This window comes from Acinonyx jubatus, chromosome D2 (assembly GCF_027475565.1).
Source record: "Acinonyx jubatus isolate Ajub_Pintada_27869175 chromosome D2, VMU_Ajub_asm_v1.0, whole genome shotgun sequence".
Taxonomy (NCBI): domain Eukaryota; kingdom Metazoa; phylum Chordata; class Mammalia; order Carnivora; family Felidae; genus Acinonyx; species Acinonyx jubatus.
In genome coordinates, this window is record NC_069393.1 from 49,144,307 (window position 1) to 49,162,203 (window position 17,897).

General features: G+C 38.7%; 1 protein-coding gene across 2 annotated transcripts in view; it reads left to right on the top strand.

The window, feature by feature from the left end:
• The window catches only part of KIF20B (kinesin family member 20B), a 72,825-nt gene extending 64,197 nt beyond the window's left edge, over positions 1-8,628 (top strand). For both annotated transcript variants that reach the window (XM_015069064.3, XM_027062600.2), the window contains exons 31-34: positions 1,521-1,622; positions 2,028-2,178; positions 6,652-6,794; positions 8,374-8,628. In XM_015069064.3, the coding sequence (XP_014924550.2) occupies positions 1,521-1,622; positions 2,028-2,178; positions 6,652-6,794; positions 8,374-8,451 (474 nt within the window). In that variant the 3' untranslated portion in view covers positions 8,452-8,628. The remainder of the gene's footprint in view (positions 1-1,520; positions 1,623-2,027; positions 2,179-6,651; positions 6,795-8,373) is intronic.
• Positions 8,629-17,897: the final 9,269 nt, after the last annotated feature.

Consider the following 17,897-nt stretch of genomic DNA (forward strand, 5'->3'; position numbering starts at 1 on the left):
CCTCTAAAGAGTAGTATATTTTCAAGCTGGTGGAAGGGCAGAAATAGTATTAACCATACTCCTGAGGCTCTCTGTCAGGTAATAAATTTGCCAAGTGAATATTATTTAGCATATTTCCTGCTACACCTAGAACACCTTTAGTGACTGTTTTGTAGAGTCTTAACTTTGTATTCAATATTTAATTTATATTTAGTAAATTTTAGAGAACTTTAAAACAGTAAGTAGTTTCATTATGATCTGTGTTAACTTGACTTTTCCTTGATTCATTGTTTTCGAAGGAAAAGGAAAAATTGGTTGTGTACTCAGGGTGAAAACACAATTATTTTTTTCATTTTACTATCGGAATATACTCCCCATGTGTTTTTTAGAATAGATATGCAGATTATTGTAGATGTAGAATTATGTAGAAACTTAAATTTTGTTCCTGATGTTTACTAGCTCTTCAATGCTTTAAGAAACTGAGTGTTATAATAAGGTCCTCATGAAAATCATTTATACAGTGCTATATTCTAATCCAGTGAAGACTCCAGAGAGCTCTTTTATTGCACACTACAAGTAAGAGGGACTTCTTACTCTTCATTTGTTTTACATTGATTACCATCTGTCTTTCCCCTTTCAGGAGGTCTGCTTCTTATCACCCTTATGAGGTCTACTTTGTAACTTGAATTCTGAGGTTCGGTCATGATCTTTGCTTCTCTTCTTGCCTTTTACTGTTTTTCGTTTTACGCATATGATCTTTGGTACAACCAGGATTTTTACCAGTTTGATTCGGTTAATATACCACAAGAGACGTTTTCCTAAGAGAGGTGATGTGGGGAAAAGAAAAGTAATATGTCAAGCCTATTTAATAGGGAAGATAAATTATATTTCTTGATTTTAGCATTTTGCCTCTGCTTATACTGAAGATTTTCACTTGATCTTGTTCTGTTTTGTTTTTGATGCTGCCAAACATAGATGCTCTGAATGATTTGCGAATTGAGGAAAGTGTAGGTGTATTGCTGTATTTTGGAAATGGGGTTCAAATAAAAGATGCTATCTTTTCTACTATTTTTTATTTAGCTTATATAACTTCGTTATTTGTGATGTGTGTGTGTGAAAAATTCATGTGTTCAGTCACGTTGCCATATATGTGTGTATTAAATCCTCATGTTGTACATCTTAAACTCAACATATGTTATACTATAGTCAGTAATACCTCAATAAAGTTGGGGGGGAAAGTCATACCTTCAGTCAGGGATTCTCAGCTTCAGCGTGATTGACATTTAGGCTTATATACCTCCGTTTTGGAAGCCTCTCCTGTGCACTGTAGAAATGTTTAGTAGCATTCTTGGCCTCTACCACTAGTTGCCAGTAAAACCCCCTCCCCCCAGCAACGACAACCAAAAATAACTCCAGACATTATCAGTGTCCTCTGGGGTCAAAATCACCCTTGGTTAAGAACTATCATCTTTCTTCTTTTGAGTCTAGAGAAAGAAAATATTGTTAAGGAATTAACCAGTGCTGAATTTCATTATTTTTAGGACTTGGTGAAATATGAAAATAAGAAGAATGCTACACCCAGAACTAATTTCAACTCTCCTGTTTCTCAGCATAGAAATTCCTCTGGCAAAAAGGATCAAAAGGTTTGTCTTTTCATTCATCCAAAATCGACCATTTTCTTAACTTACAGTTATAAAGTAAAATATAAAAATAAAAATGTCAGATTTAATTAGTAATTACCCAGAAATTCAGTTTTCTCCAGTTATAACTCATTTATCTTCCATTTCCTATTCATCTAATTCAGCTTAGAATATAAACTTTAGCATTTGGCCAGTAGCGGGGCCCTTCTCAGTACTTCTGAGTCCACGTTCTGCCTGTTACACCCATTTGCCATTCTTGGGCTCTTTCATCGTCTCCTCATACACTTAATCCTGAGCTTCCTGCCTGCAAATGTGATCTGGGTCTGGCCTCTTTAATTCCACTGTGGTCACAACTGTTTCCTTCTAACATTTTTCATCAACAGTAACAAAAAATGTTTGTTTCCTTAGGTTTCCACACGCCCATCATCTAAAAAAACATACTCTTTACGGAGTCAGGCATCCACAGTTAGTACAAACGTGGCCACTAAGAAAAAAGAAGGAACACTACAGAAATTTGGAGACTTCTTACAACATTCTCCAACAATTCTTCAATCGAAAGGTTTGCAGAAAACTAATTAAAAGACCTTTTATGTTAGGTATAAGGTGTTTTCTAATATCTGGTTGGCATATAAACTCAACAACAGTGATTATCGTATTTCGAATAGACATTGTCCTGTGTGAAGTACGATGGGAGGGTGCGTGAAAGGAATGTGTGCTTAGGTGTTGGCTGTAGAGGAGGAGAAAGAACTGTATGTACGTACAGTTGACCCTTGAACAACATGGGCTTGAACTGCATGGGTCCACTTATGTGTGGGTGTTTTTTGCTAACTATGTTACTGTAAGTGTATAATTTTCTTAATATTTTGTTTTCTCTAGCTTATTGTTGGAATACAGTATATACTACATACAAAATCCATGTTAATCAGTAAAGCTTCTGATCAAATGTAAGGCTATTAGTTAAGTTTTTGGAGAGTCAAAAGTTGTACGTGGATTTTTAACATTATGGGGGGGTCGGTACCCCAAAGTTCTGTGCTGTTCAAGGGTCAACTGTACTTCATCCAGAACAGTCTGCTTTAATGTAGTTACAGGGATCCAAGAAAGTTCTGTAGTATTGGAGGCAAGAGAGCTCTTTTGATTCAGAGGCTAAGGGAAAATTTTATTTTTTTTTGAGGAGATGGGATTTAACTTGGGATTGAAATGCTGGCAGGATTACACCCTCTAGAGATAATCACTCTGTTATGGTATATATTCTTACTAGTATTTTTTTCTATGCATTGACAAACATTATCCATTCATATATATCAAAAATATCAAAATATATCAAAAATATCAAATATATATGTATTTCTATAAGTATCTCTTGAGTTCAATTGCTTAATGCTTTCTTCTTTGTAACATAGCCATATTATTTGTGTATAAATATATACTAAGATACATACTTTTTCTAAATACACACACACATAAACACAAACATACATTTATATGTATTCACACATGTGCACACACACATCTACCAGAGGGAACAGTTTTAACACAGGTAGAGTACCAGGAAAGTGTAGAGAATGTGTAGGCAATTCTGGGTAGTAATATGCATCTGGCTTGGAGAGTGTGGAGAGGTTACTGGGGACAAGGGGCAGGCAGAGGAGTGGATTTTCGTCAACTTAACCTCAGTGGTAGTTGTGGGATAAATTGAGACTACCGGTGAGGAGAATGAGGGAAAGGGACTGAGTTAAATTAAAAGCAGGGGATAGTTGAGTTGAGTCAAATAGGCTGTGGAAAAACACTTCCTGTAAAAACTTAATACAGAGGTTCCCAAACTTTCTTGGTTCACAGTGCCTTTAATGTCTAGGTAATTTTTTTCATTGTTCCCCTACATCCAAAAAGAAACAGCTAATATTTTATCCATTAATGCTAAGGCCAAACAACCACTGAAAATTCAGCTTCTGAAAATCCAGTTTGTAAAGTTACGTCATCATCAAAAGGAATGTAACATGTTACCATTTGAAACAATACTACCTTGAGCTATTGAGTGCCACTGTTTTCTTTCTTTTTGAAAAAAATTTTTAACGATTATTTATTATGGAGAGACAAAGAGAAACAGAGCATGAGCATGGGAGGGAGGGGCAGAGAGAGAGAGGGAGACACAGAATCCGAAGCAGGCTCTAGGCTCTGAGCTGTCAGCACAGAGCCCGACACAGGGCTCAAACTCACAAATGGTGAGATCATGACCTGAGCCGAAGTCAGACACTTAATCGACTGAGCCACCCAGGTGCCCCTAGTGTCACTGTTTTCTTTGAAAATTTAAAATATTTCGAGGTGCTCCTGTGAGTTTGCTGTAGTCTGGCTGGCTTCAGGCACAGTATGGGAATTTTAGACTTACCAAACCTCATTTGTATATATGTATTTTTTTATAAGACATGTACTTTTTTAAAAGTTATAATTAGCATAAGCATAGAAGATATCTGGAGGGACAAACAGCAACTGTTAAATGTTTAAATGTAGAGCGGTAGGACTTGTTATTTTAGATTCTTAGGTATTTTGTTTAAATTATATTGAATAGCACTTACATAGTAAAGGAAAATAAGTTTTCAAGGAAAGGAGCACACATATGGTAATTGACTTTCTTGCTTGGTTGACTCAGCTCCTAACAGCTTCCCTACCTGTACAGCAGGTGTGGATTTTTTTTTTCATTCATTTAATCTCTACACCCAGCATGGGGCTTGAACTTATGACCCTGACATCAAGAGTCACATGCTATTCCAACTGAGTCAGCCAGATGCCCCTAGTGTGGATTTTTAGAAACTTACTTCTAGGAGTATAAGATACCCCAATTTTGGATTATAACTACACTATGTGTCTGTTGTCGATCACTTAGAAATCTAGGGGGAAAAATAGAGATTAATATTTAGAATTCTGTGGCTCTTGATAACCACTGTTATTTCATTCCTTGGTATCATTGGTCTTCCTTCTTTTCCCTTTTGTCTCTCTCCTGTCCCGCTAGTGCATGGCCACCAGAGTGATCTTTCAAACTGCAAATTGAATTATTTAAACTACAATTTTTGTGTTATCTTTTCCACTGCAATATAAGCTTCACAAATGCCACGTGTTTGTGTGGTTCACATCCTCAGCCCTTAGTATAGTGGCTGGCACATCGTAGTGGGGAGTTTGGGGCTCCAGGCCAAAATCCTATGTGTGATTTTTTTCCCCCCTTTTAGGCTGACCCATAGGCAGTTACGTAATCTTTACCTGTTAGGCCTCATGGCTTTTTCGTGGGAAAGGCTGCCCTCCCCATGCAGAGTGCAGTCTCTGAAGGGAGTTACAGTCAAGGACTCAGGACCCTGGCCAGCCATCCCATTATACATACCCGCAGTCCTCGCCGAGGTGCCTTCATTCAGAGCCTCCTTTTTAGGGGCCCTCAGCAGAGAAATTCCTCAGGCACCTCTTCCTAGGACCTTCTCATGACAGGAAAGGGGAGGGAACCTGGAAGATACTTTTCTCCACTCAGACTTTACTTTTCCACTCTTATCCCTTCCTTCTGGTCTCCAGCCCTAAGGTCCATAAAATAGCAAAGGCAAGAGCTTTTTGTTCAGTACTCCCTTGGCAGTGAGAGGACTCCCCACTTGTGTGCCGATCCTTCTGACCTAGACCACACCTGGGGAAAGATGGAAGGTGGGTGCGAGTCGCATTTTCGCAAGTTTTGCCTCTTGCTTATTCTATTGCAGTAAGTGGTTAAAGGCCTAAGTGTTGCTTTCATTTTGGCTTATTGACTTAACTGGCTACTCTGACATCTGGCAGCTCAGCTCTTTCAAGCCCAGCCTAACCCTTGGCAAGTAGACTTTCAATTTAGCATGTTTTTTCAACCTTTTTTCTATTAAAAAAATATATATAGCTAATATGTGTGTATATATATATATATATATATATATATATATATATATATATATAATATGTATATATATCCATATGTATATGGATTTTCTATCCAGCAGGTTTCCTAACTGGAAGTATGTTTTCTATTAAAATCAATATGTACCTGTTGAAAAACAAACAAATGTAGGGATGCCTGGGTGGTTCAGTTGGTTAAGTGTCTTTTGATTTGGCTCAGGTCATGATCTTACAGTTCATGAGTTCAAGCCGTGTGTTGGGTTGTGTGCTGTTTAGTGTAGAGACTGCTTGGGATTCTGTCTTTGCTTCTCTCTTTGCCCCTCTCCCCTGCTCTCTCTCTCTCTCTCTCTCAAAATAAATAAATAAAATAAACTTTAAAAAAAAGAAAAAAGAAAAATAGGGGCACTTAGGTGGCTCAGTTGTTGAGCATCCAGCTTCAGCTCAGGTCATGATCTCGGAGTTTGTGAGGTCAAGCCCCGTATCAGGTTCACTGCTGTCAGGTCAGAGCCCACTTCAGATCCTCTGTCCCTCCCTCTCTGCCCCCCGCCCCCATTTGTGCTCTCTCAAAAATAAATAAAACATTTTAAAAAAAGAAAGAAAAACAAATGTACACAGTAAGAAATTGAAAATTTTTTCCACTTCCCAGAAACAATCAACCATTAACAATTTGATTTCTTTTACTGTGTGTGTGTGTGTGTGTGTGTGTGTGTGTGTTAACTATAAGCAAAGGGCTCATGATTATAAACTACTTTGACTTAATATTGATTGTAGATATCTCTACATGTGAGTACTGCTGCATGGTCCAGTATATATGGATCCTGCTTTTTGCTATAACAGCATAAGCCTCTTTGAGTCATTAAAGACACTTATTGGTTGTACTGTAATTTACCAAACCTTTCACCATGTTGAACATTAGTCAAATGATGTTTTATTTATTTGCCTTTTTGTTTTTGCTGTTCATCGTTATGCCATGTGTTTATGAGGCACTTAATTTTTTCTTTGTGAATTGTTGAGTCATGTCCTTTCACCATTTCTAAGTTGCAGTGCTTTTCTCTTTACTTTGGTATGTTTTTTCTTTATTAAGGATTTCAAACCTTTCCACTTAGAAAGTTATTTATTTTAGGATTTAAACTTTTCTTTTTCATAGCAAAGAAGATAATTGAAACGATGAGCTCTTCAAAGCTCTCACATGTAGAAGTGAGTAAAGAAAATGTGTCTCGACCAAAACGGGCCAAGCGGAAATTATACACAAATGAAATTTCATCTCCTATTGATATATCTGGCCAAGTGGTAAGCTACTCTTTTCGTTTTCTTGAAAGTAAAACTGTTCATGCTCTTTTTAATTCTGAAGTATTCATACAGTTTGAATTTTACAATGGTTTGAATTTTTATTCTTTAGATCACATCTCCTGAAATGCTTTAAGTGTTACACTTTTGCTATGTGATGTGTTAAATTTGTAATAATTAAAACAAGTGCTGCATTAACGTATACAAGTGTCATGTATTTACATTTGTAAACTCATCAGAGGAATTTTAATTGCATCAACAGAATTATCACTGTTGAGCAATTTGTTTGCTCCTAACACCTGTTTTTCTTGTTAACTTTATCACAGGAGTTGTACAAATCTGGCCTAAGTGGGCCTGGTAAAAATGCACAATTGACATTCAGTCATTTCCTCCCACCTTTTCTCTAAGCCTTCCAGGTTCTTTTAAGAAAAGACTGTAGTTTGTCATCCCGACTCGATGACTCATTCTCTTCACTCAGAACAGTCTGTGCTATTACAGGGAGAGTTCTAATTTCCCATCATGCTTGCATTTGCCCAGTAGATGAAAGTGACAGTAGAAAAGTAATTACAGGAGGAGGCTTCTGCAGGAAGTGGCTCAGAGAAATCAGGGGAGAGAGAGACTTTTTGCAACAGCAGTGATCAGATACAAGACACTTGAAGGCAGGTGGTGAAGAATTGGTGTCAATTAGGACATGCTGTTGGAAATCCTAGTTTCTTGGTCACTTTTCACCATCTGTCTGATTAGTTCATGATTTCTTCCTTTCCCTGAAGTTCTTTCTTTTCTTAGTTGGAATATAATACTCGTTCTACTTTTCTGAGTTATATGCTGTAGCCCTTTCTTATCCTTTGTTTTACTTTCCATGATTTCAGTAACCCACGGTCATCTGGAGTCTGGAAGCAGATGATCCTCCTTCTGATGTATTATCAGAAGGTCAGTAGTAGCCTATATGTCACAATGCCTACATCATTCACCTCACTCATCACGTAGGCATTTGATCATTTCTAGTCATTTCAAGAAGAAGGGAGAGGACAGTACGGTAACATATTTAGAAAGAGATAACATTCACAAACTTACTATACAGTATATTGTTGTAATTGTTTCATTATTAGTGATTGTCAATATAATAATGTGCCTAACTTTCAAATTATACTATGTCACAGGTATGTATATGTATAGGAAAAAACAGCATACGTAGGGTTTGGTACAGCCACTGGGGATCTTGGAACATATGTGCCACAGATAAGAGGGGATTATTGTACTTGTTGCTGTGAAAGATAATTTCTTAAAAATTATTTAAGGTACTTCTCTCCAAATATTTCAGTTATTACTTCAAGATATATATGTCCTGAATTCAATATAAAGGGTAGATGATTTTAATTCTATGTTAGGTAATGTTGAAAGAATCTTTACAAAATCTGTTACTTTAGATGATGCTTTTTTATTGAAGGTTAGTATACCCTGCAGGCCAAGAGGACAAAAAAATATTAAAATGTACCTATTATTCCAGTTATTAAGCACATGAATATCTTATTAAATTATAAATAAGCTTTTATTTATAAAATTGTGGAATTGTTAATTTCAGATTTTGATGGACCATAAAGTAAAGGAGAGTGATCATCAGATTCTTAAACGACGGCTTCGAACTAAAACAGCCAAATAAATCACTTTTGGAGGATGTTTTAGTATAAACTTTATGTTCATAATCATTGTAATTTGTATGCTAACTTTTCAAAGAGAATTGTATATATGATGATGCATTAAATCCCTCTGTGTACACATTGCTATTTTATACATAGTATAATTTTAATTCAATAAAGACAATATGTCAACAGCTCAATTTGTCTACTTCTCTAAGACTTTTTTATAATAGCTTTTTTTCTTTCTCTCTCTCTCTTTTTTTTTTTTTTTGTTTGAGTATAGTTGACCCACAATGTGACGTTAGTTTCAGGTGTACAATTTACTGATTTGACAAGTTTATACATTGTGCTATATAACAGTTTTTCAAACTGTGTGCATTTTCCTTTTATCTCAGGCATAAGGATCAGTGAGGTTCTGGGAAAGATGCTGTTGTTTTTGGTTTTTTTACATACATCGCAGGTCAGATATTTGGTTTACTTCTATTTAACAGTGTTTTATGAACTGTTTTTACTTCATTTGTTAGGAAACACAACTGATTTTACATGTCTGGATTATAGCTAAGATCCAGGAGTAGGGTGTACAGGTCTCCTCACTGCCAGAATTTGTAGGCACATAATTTAGAAAAGATCTCAAGTCTTTTAATTATAATGTCTTGTTAGTAATGTCTTGTTAGTAATCCTGTTTTTTCTAGGACACAGAAGATCAGAAGCAGAAAGAAAGGAAGCATCTAGAGGCCAAAAGTACTGATAGCTAGAAAATACAAAATTTTAGACCTGGAAGGACCTTAGAAATGCATTTTCTTAATTCTATAGATAAGAAAACTGAGACATAAAGTTTACTTTTCTCGGGATCATATAGCTAAGGTATATTGAGCTTTTGGTTTTAAAAAAAAATCAATAAGCAAAAAACAAAGCAGAGGCCTCAAGAATTGTTGCCAAATGGGGTTTTAAATCTAAGAGCATACATTTATATATCTAAAACCTTAAAGGTTTCATTGGATTTTATCACTGTTCATTTTATTATAGTGATGACCTTGACTTGGGGAAAAAAGTTACCTTTAGTCTTAAGAGCAACACCATGTTTAGGAAAAATTTCCATCAAAATAGTTAACACAGCCTTTTAAAGCAATAATATGTTTTATTATGTTACCTGGCTTCATTACGCTAAAAATATATCCTCAGTTGATCCTAATTCACAGATTATGTTTGGAAATTTGCTATTTGCTAAAATTTCCTTGTAACTCTAGGCTCTTTTGTAGTCTTTCTCAGGCATGTGCAGAGTGGCAAAAAATTTTAGTTGCCCAAGATGCATGTTCCCAGCTACAGTTGAACAAGGTGGCACTGCCTTCTTGTTTCAGGTCTCATAATGTAGACAAGTGTCCGCATCCCTGAATATAGTCTGAAATCAAGCCTCAACAAGATTTGCAAGGGAGACAGAGTTTACCAAATTAGAAGGGTTTGAGATAACACCTTGTACTTTCCAAAGAATCATACTAACAAAGCATAGAACCAAGCCAATGTAAGGTTGAAAGTAGTAATCAAAATGCCTCCTGGGACAGAAATCAACACCCTTCAGAGAAAGATACGATACAGATTCTCTGTAACAAGTTTTATAACGTGTGACACAAAAGTCAAAACAAAGCTTGACACGGCCCATCAAAAACTTTAAAGCACCTCGTAAGTGCATGTTCACGGATTTAAAGGAAATGTCATCTTAATGACTGTAGACATAAGGAATCTCAGTGGAGAAATGGAAGGAATGAAGAAAAGGAAAATGGAGTTGTTACATCAGAAAAGATAAGTGAAATGAAAAATTACTGGAGAGATATAGCAGCAGAGATGTCCAAAGAATGATCAATTTAAATTGCCCAAGCTGGAAAAAAGAGATTGAAGAAAGAACAGAGCTTCAGGGTCCTATAGAATGGTATCAAATGGATTGACACGCATGTAATTGGAGATTCGTAAGGTTAAAAAAAATGAAAATAGGGCAGAAAAAGTATATTTGAAGAAAAATGGCCATTGTATAAGTTTTATGAGGAAACATGGACTTCGAATAACTGTAAACCCCAATTAAGATAAATCCAATTAAGATAAATCCTAAGATTACACTTAGGAAGATCATAGTGAAACTACTGAAAACCAACAGTAAAGAGAAAATTTTGAAAGAGAAATCACAATCTTGAAAATCATAGGAAAAACACATTGCATATGAGCCACTGGGAGAATATAAGAATTATATATAAAATTGTAATGAGAACACAACCAACCCAATAAAAATCTGGTAAAAGTCTTGAACAGATCCTTCACTAAAGAATATACAAGCAATGGTCAATATGCATATGAGAAGATACTCAAGTCTTTAGTTATGGGAAGACAAAGCCAAAAGTAGAGGCAAAACCAATAGTGATTTCTTCAAGGCTGTGGTCAGGAGATGAGATCAGAGGACGTGAGAAATCAGTGGGAATTAGAGTGGCCAGTTTGAATCTATCTTCATATGAATGTCTTCTGGAATATGTAAAAAGCAGTAAGATGCATCCTCCATGCTATGTGTATACTAAAAACTCCTATATATATGCCTTTGATATATTTTCCTTGTAAGATTATCAACTGTGTGTTTGACAAGTGCACATTCAGTAAATCGGTAATCGGGGAATAAAAGCAAGCTGAGAAAGCAGATCTTGGAAAAGTAAGTTTTAAAAACTATTTTCAAAAAACTTCATTTGTAAATAATTTCAAGATTAGAGAAAACTTGCATGAATATTACATGAAATACTTTTAGAATCTTTACCCAGGTCCTTCTGTTTTCAAGCTTTGAGATATAATTGACAAAATTGTAAGATATTTAAAGTGTACAAAGTGATGATTTGATATAGGTATACATTGTGAAAGGATCCCCCTTGCCAACGTGTTAACACATCCCTCACCTCACATATTCTCCCCCTTTTTGGTGAGCAAGTTGAAGTTCTAGTAGGAAATTTCAATTATACAATACAGTGCTGTTCAGCAAAGTAAGCTTTAAGGAGAGAAGATTAAAGGGAAAACAGGGTTTGAGTGGGCACTTAAGATGCTTTAGGGATCTGGTCTTGGATGAGTGTGGACACTCGCAGAAGGAAGACCTACTTTCATAGGTTCTTGAGAGAATTGAGAAAGTATGTAAAATTTGTAAACGCATAAGTTATTAAAATAAGGTTGAGACTGCTTGCCAATTTTGCCCAGGGACAGGTCTGGGTATTTGCTCAGCACATTCTGTCTCCTCATATGGAGAGTCACACAGGAAGGAATTTAAATTTAGATTTCTTTTATTCTTAGCATCAACTTGCTGAGTTCTCTGGAAGGTGGAAAAAGCCTCTGGAATAGAATTTACCTGCATAGATTATTCTTTTTCCTTAATGGCAATCTTAGAGGAAGGATGATTGTCCAGCATCCACCAATTTAGAGCTTCTTCTAACTCAGCGGTTCTTAGCGCTAATTGCACATTAGAATTACCTATATACCTAACACACACACACACACGCAAACACTGAAGCCTGGGTTCTTTCTCAGACCGGACTGAATTGGTCTGGGGAGGGGCCTGGTATCCTGATTGTTTACAAGCCCCACTGGTGATACTGAAGTGCAGCAGGCTTGAGAACCACGGCTGACGTTGCTGAGTTTGTCCGCTAGATGGAGACAAAGCACTTCTCTGTGCAAAAGGCTCCACACAAACAAAACCCATTCTCTGACTTTACATCTGTACTCCAATTTATGTAATGTACCAAGCAGGGCAAACATGTGGGAAGATAGGTAAAATTATCCATGGTACCGTTGCTTGCCAACCAAAGATATTCTTGCCACCACTGGGGAAAATTCCAGGAACCAATTTAAAAAATACCGTGTGGTTAAAAATAAAACCTATTCACCCAATTACCTGAGCTAGCATCTGGAAATATTTTCTAATCCTTTTCCTAGCCCACTTTGATAAAGTAGACCATATAGAAAAGGAGGGTAATATTGTTCATATAGAGGGGGAAATTTCAACATAAGATCACTCTAAGAATTATGCAGACAGAAATCGTCAGCACATGTAAATTAGATTAAAATATGCTCCCAAGATTTTAGGAAATACGCAGATATAATAATGTGACTTAGACTTTATTAAGTCTGAAATGCTGACAGTTCCCAATTTTTATTTCTCCCACCTCTTGCCAGGCTCTGTGGTGGAAGCTGTGAAAGCTACAAACTTGATCTCTGTCCTCTTGTAGCTGGAAATGGTCAGTGAGATGTAGGTCAAAGTCACTGGGGAGGACTTACCTTCCTAAAACATGTTTCTTTTCTCTCTTGCTCTACCCCCTTCGCCCTGTCCTCAGGACACAAAACTTGGAGCAACCAGCAATCACTCTATGAGATGACAAGTAAGGACTAGGCAGTATAACTAAGGATGGCAGAGAGGACAGGTAGGAGGAACCCGAGTCTCAATGGGTCCCTCTGGGCACGACTATGCTACCAAGGACTGCCTATCTCTGAACTTGTTATGAGGGAAAAGGAGGCTTCCTGTGATTTGCAGATAAATTTATTCCTGACTGATCCATCACTGAAAAGTTATATTGCCATATAGACATAAAAACATATTTATCATATTGACCTTAGATATTATCTTCTCTACTATTTTCTTTTTTTTTTAATGTTTATTTATTTTTGAGACAGAGAGAGAGACAGAGCATGAACGTGGGAGGGTCAGAGAGAGGGAGACGCAGAATCTGAAACAGCCTCCAGGCTCCGAGCTGTCAGCACAGAGCCCGACGCGGGGCTCGAACTCGCGGACCACGAGATCACGACCTGAGCTGAAGTCCGCCGCTTAACCAACTGAGCCACCCAGGCGCCCCTATTATTTTCTTTTTAATCTTTCTAGGTAAAGAAACCCTGTCGGCTTTTGACAAAGCTAGGAATTTGGAAGCTCAACTTCCTTTTTTGGTTCTTTTTTTTTTTAAGTTTTTTTTTTTCTTTTTTTTGAGGGTGGGGAGCACACGTGTGAGCGGGGGAGGGGCAGAGAGAGAATCCCAAGCAGGCTGTGCACTGTCAGCAGGAAGCCCGACACAGGGCTCAGTCTCACAAACTGTGAGATCATGACCTGAGCCGCAATCAAGAATCGGACGCTTAACCAACTGAGCCACCCAGATGCCCCTTGTTTTGGTTATTTCTAAAAAGCGTATGTTAAATGCCTAATTGTAAATACCACACAATCTACAGAGCATTTCTGCCCTAACCCCATTTTCCAAGCCAAAATGCAGAGTTTGACATATCACCTGGTTACAGGGTATCTTCAGCACAACAGTGCTTGAAAATCCAGGATGTTCTGTTACCCTACCTGACGTAGCCTGTGGTTTCTTCAGGGTACAGCCCCAGGTCAAAGCACACAGACCCCTGCTGTGGCCAAATGCACAAACAACAGAATAGAAACAAAAAACCAAGTAACAACAGACAACAGGTGCTTACATCAACACGGGCCCAATTTGATCTTAAAGGTAAATGGCAAACAAAGATATCTAATTGGAAAAAGAACTGGTAGATCATAAGACTTGTTCATCTTGATTAAGCAGAATGGCAATTTGTGATTCGATGGTTAGGGTGTTCAGGATAATTGCTATCCTGTGGTTCCTAGGAGGATTTCATGGAAGAGAATTTCACAGAATTCAGGGGCTGTTTAAAGAACCTGGGAGAACTGGCTTGGCAAAACGGGGAGAAAGATATCATAGGCATACAGTGTTGCCTTGGGAAGGTCATCAAGGCACAGGTGAACCCTCCCTGGGGCACAAGCTAGAAATGTGTGCCTGAGCCTCTCATATGCCAGCTCTGTGAGCAGCCCAGGGGGCAGTGAAGGCGAAGGTAATTGCCCACGAAGTAGGAGGAAGTAAATCCCTTTAAATGTTGAATCTCATTAGGTCTGCTCCTGACGCTCTTCTCATTTTCATGCTTTTTATCGCTTCCTAGAAACTCACATCTTTATCTCCAAACCTATTCTTCCCTCGAGATTCAGACTTGTTGCCTGCTGCCTCTGATTATCCACACCTGGGTTTTTGCACAGTCATTTCAGACTGACCGTGTCCAGAAAGCAATTTGTTAAATTGGTATCTTTTTTCTTGTACTTCCCTTTCTCAATCTGTAATCTTTGGCATTTATTTACTTATTCAGCTTTGTTCACATCTCATTAACAAAGTTGCAAGGTATTTAAGGTATACGATGATTTGGTATATGTATGCATTGTGAAAGGATTCCTGCATTAATTATCACGTCTATCACCTCACATATTTACCTTTTTTGTCTGTGTGGGAACACTGAATTTCTACTCTCTTAGCAACTTTCGATTATATGCTCTCGTGTTATCAACTACAGTCACCATGTTGTGCATTAGATCCTCAGACCCTGTTTATCTTACAAAAGATCCATACCCTTTTTCCAATTTCTCCCTGTCTCCCTATGTCTCTTGCCCTCCCCACTGTCTCTGTTTTCCTTTTTTTTTTTTTTTTAACATTCTACATACTTAGTATTTGTCTTTCTCGTTGACGACTAGTCACTGTGTGCTGACTCTGTGCCACCCCCCAGTGCCAATGCTGGTGACGCCAGGGCTTGCAGACCTCACGCGGTTCCGCCCGCCCCTGCGTTTTCAGTCCAGAGGGGCAGGCTGCCACTGAACAAGTAAGCACACAATAATGACATATTTCAATCTGTGATGACAAAGGAATGCACACAGGATGCGGTCTGAGAATACCGGAGGGGGCCTTCCTGTCTCATTTGGCAGAATTTTCACCCACCTGATCATCCAAGCTAGAAAACGGGCCATCGTTCTTTTCTTTTCCCTCCTACCATTTACACACAGGGAACCACATCTCGCCTATCTGACCTTGTAAATATTTCACAAACCCCGATCCTCTTTCCCTTCCTCATTACCCTCGGCGAGACTGTCTCTGTCTTCTGTATGGACCATGCACCGCTGATGCCAGACCTTGTACACTTTTCCCCTTGCCCTGCACTCCACCCCCATCCCTTCCCAGACTGCTCCAGACAGCGTTATCCAAAACCTGCATCTGACCGTGCTGCGTTTCTGCCTAAAGCTTTTCTGGTAGTTTTCTATTTTATGTTTCTATTTTCTATTTTCTGTTCTATTTTCTGGTAGTTTAGCTTTTTTTTTTTTTTTAATGAATATAATCTATTTCAAATTGGCTTACATACAACACTCGGTGCTCATCCCAGCAAGTGCCCTCCTCAATGCCCATCACCCACTAGCTTAGCTTTTTTTTTTCTCATCATTTTTTTCCTCTGTCTTAAATTTTACACCCAAGCAACACCAAACTATTCAACTAGTGTATCTTGAACACACTATTATGGCATTTCACACGTTTGAGACTTTGATCCTGCTGTCCCATCTATATGGTTCTACCTCACCTTCTCATCTTTGTCTGACTTCCAGTTTGCTGGTCTCCCACGGCCCTCCTGTGCTCATAGTGGTTCATGCTTATTTACCCTCATTATAGCACTCAATACTACACTACATTTCACATTTGCCTGCCTTTCTAGAATGTGGGTACGTCAAGGACGGGGGGCGTACTTTACTCATCTCCCTGTCCAGCAGTATGTTTGGCAAATGCAATTTGTAATGGAGCTCACCACGAAATGGAACCAGAAATGGAGAAATACTAGTCTACCTGTGAAGAAATGTGATGTGATGCCTCAGACGAGGAAGCAACTGATGATTTATGGTTTGATTGTCCAACTGGCCTCGAAAGTCAACAGCACAGAGGTAATGACTCCCTTACACAGACACGTGCTTTCATCAGTGACAGACGGGCACAAGCACTTGATCTGCTGGATTGTGAACATGTGCAGGGCACGATCTTTAAGGTAGAGCTGACCAATTACACCTTCCACTTACAATAAGAGAGCCCTCATTTTACCCTAATGAATGGTTGCGATTCTTGTGGTAATGGCTGTTTGGTCCTGACTCCATCCATAATAGCTGCTGGAGAGTATGATTTATGGGCTGGGTTTTTCTCATTCAGACAGAGTTTATAAATAATAGGGTCCTGATAGCAACACGCCGAGAGCCCAGGTGCTACAGCAGCTCCTAGGATGAAGCATTCATGGACCCTGGTGTTTGGACAGCTGGACAAGTGCAGCTGTATTTGAGACATACTAAAGACATCGGTTTGTTTATCTGATAATCAAATGTAAAGGACATCAGATGTTTTATCTGGCACCTCTACACAAAAGTGACTTGAAAAAACATACCCCAATTTAGGGGCTGTTTACGTGTGAGGAAGAATTTCAGAAAAATGTCCGACGGACTGGTTTCTAGCCACACAGCTCTTACATCTTGCAGCTGCTGTCTCCTTATGAAATGAGAGGGTTTCGGAGTCCACGGTTCTCAGATTTTGTTTAGTCTCAAATCTGCACAAAGGAAATTTTATGAGAAAGCCCGCCACGTGGAACAGGTAGGAGCGTAACTGCTGCTGAGGCTGAGTACGGTTCACGTGGTAGCACTGAGCACAGCTTGAAACCCATGGGACTTGGTGATTTCTAAAATCCCTTCTACCTGTGACAGTCTCCGAGTCCAAGTGAATCATTTCACAGGGAGCGACGATCCCGTTGGTGGGTGATCGCACCCGCTCTTCCCTAGTTACTGTGGCAAAGGCTGCAGAGAGAAAGACAAATATTACTAGCAACAAACGTGGCATTTAGGAAGGACCAAACAGATTTATTAACTGCCTTCATTCATTTCGTCAACAGACACGGTTGAGCACTTACTGCCCACAAGGCGATGTGTTCAACAGACACTTTGGAGGGAGAATAAGGGGGAAACTTCAGAAGGACCTCCTCACTGAGTAGGAAAGCTACACCTTGCGTGCAAGTAATCACACTCGTACCGATGGGGATTCACTATGTGGTAGGCATGTTAAAAATACTTCCGTGAGCATTACTCCAGCTCACAATTCTCGTTCCTTTCCATCTGCTCTCGTCACAACCTATCTCCTTTCGAATGTTTTTCTAAACCACAAGACAACTCCTCTACTTGTCGTTATCTGTGAATTTGTCTAGCTGATTTAGGATATTACTAAGAAGCGCTGTCTTGGCTCAACGTGGGATGATGAAGTCATAACGTGTTCTTCCCAAAAAGGTGCTCCTCCCACAGTGGGATGCGTCCCCAGGTCCGTGGTAGAATTGGTCGTTTTGGACATTATTCTCATTTTCACCTGTGCACATGCTGAGGCTGTTATCACATTTAGCCATTTCCTGTTCTGCAGGATTCCCTGACTTTTCTCCTCCCCTCTTTCCTGGCCGTGCCTAATTGCTCACCTAAGCTCTGCTCATCCCACATCTACCTCACAGCCCTTTTCTGTTTCCAAGTCTCTCTCCCTTTCTTTTAATGTTTTGCATGGCTCAGCAAGAGTTCTTCTTAGCTGCCCTAGAGCTCACAGCAGTGAGGGCTTTGAACCCA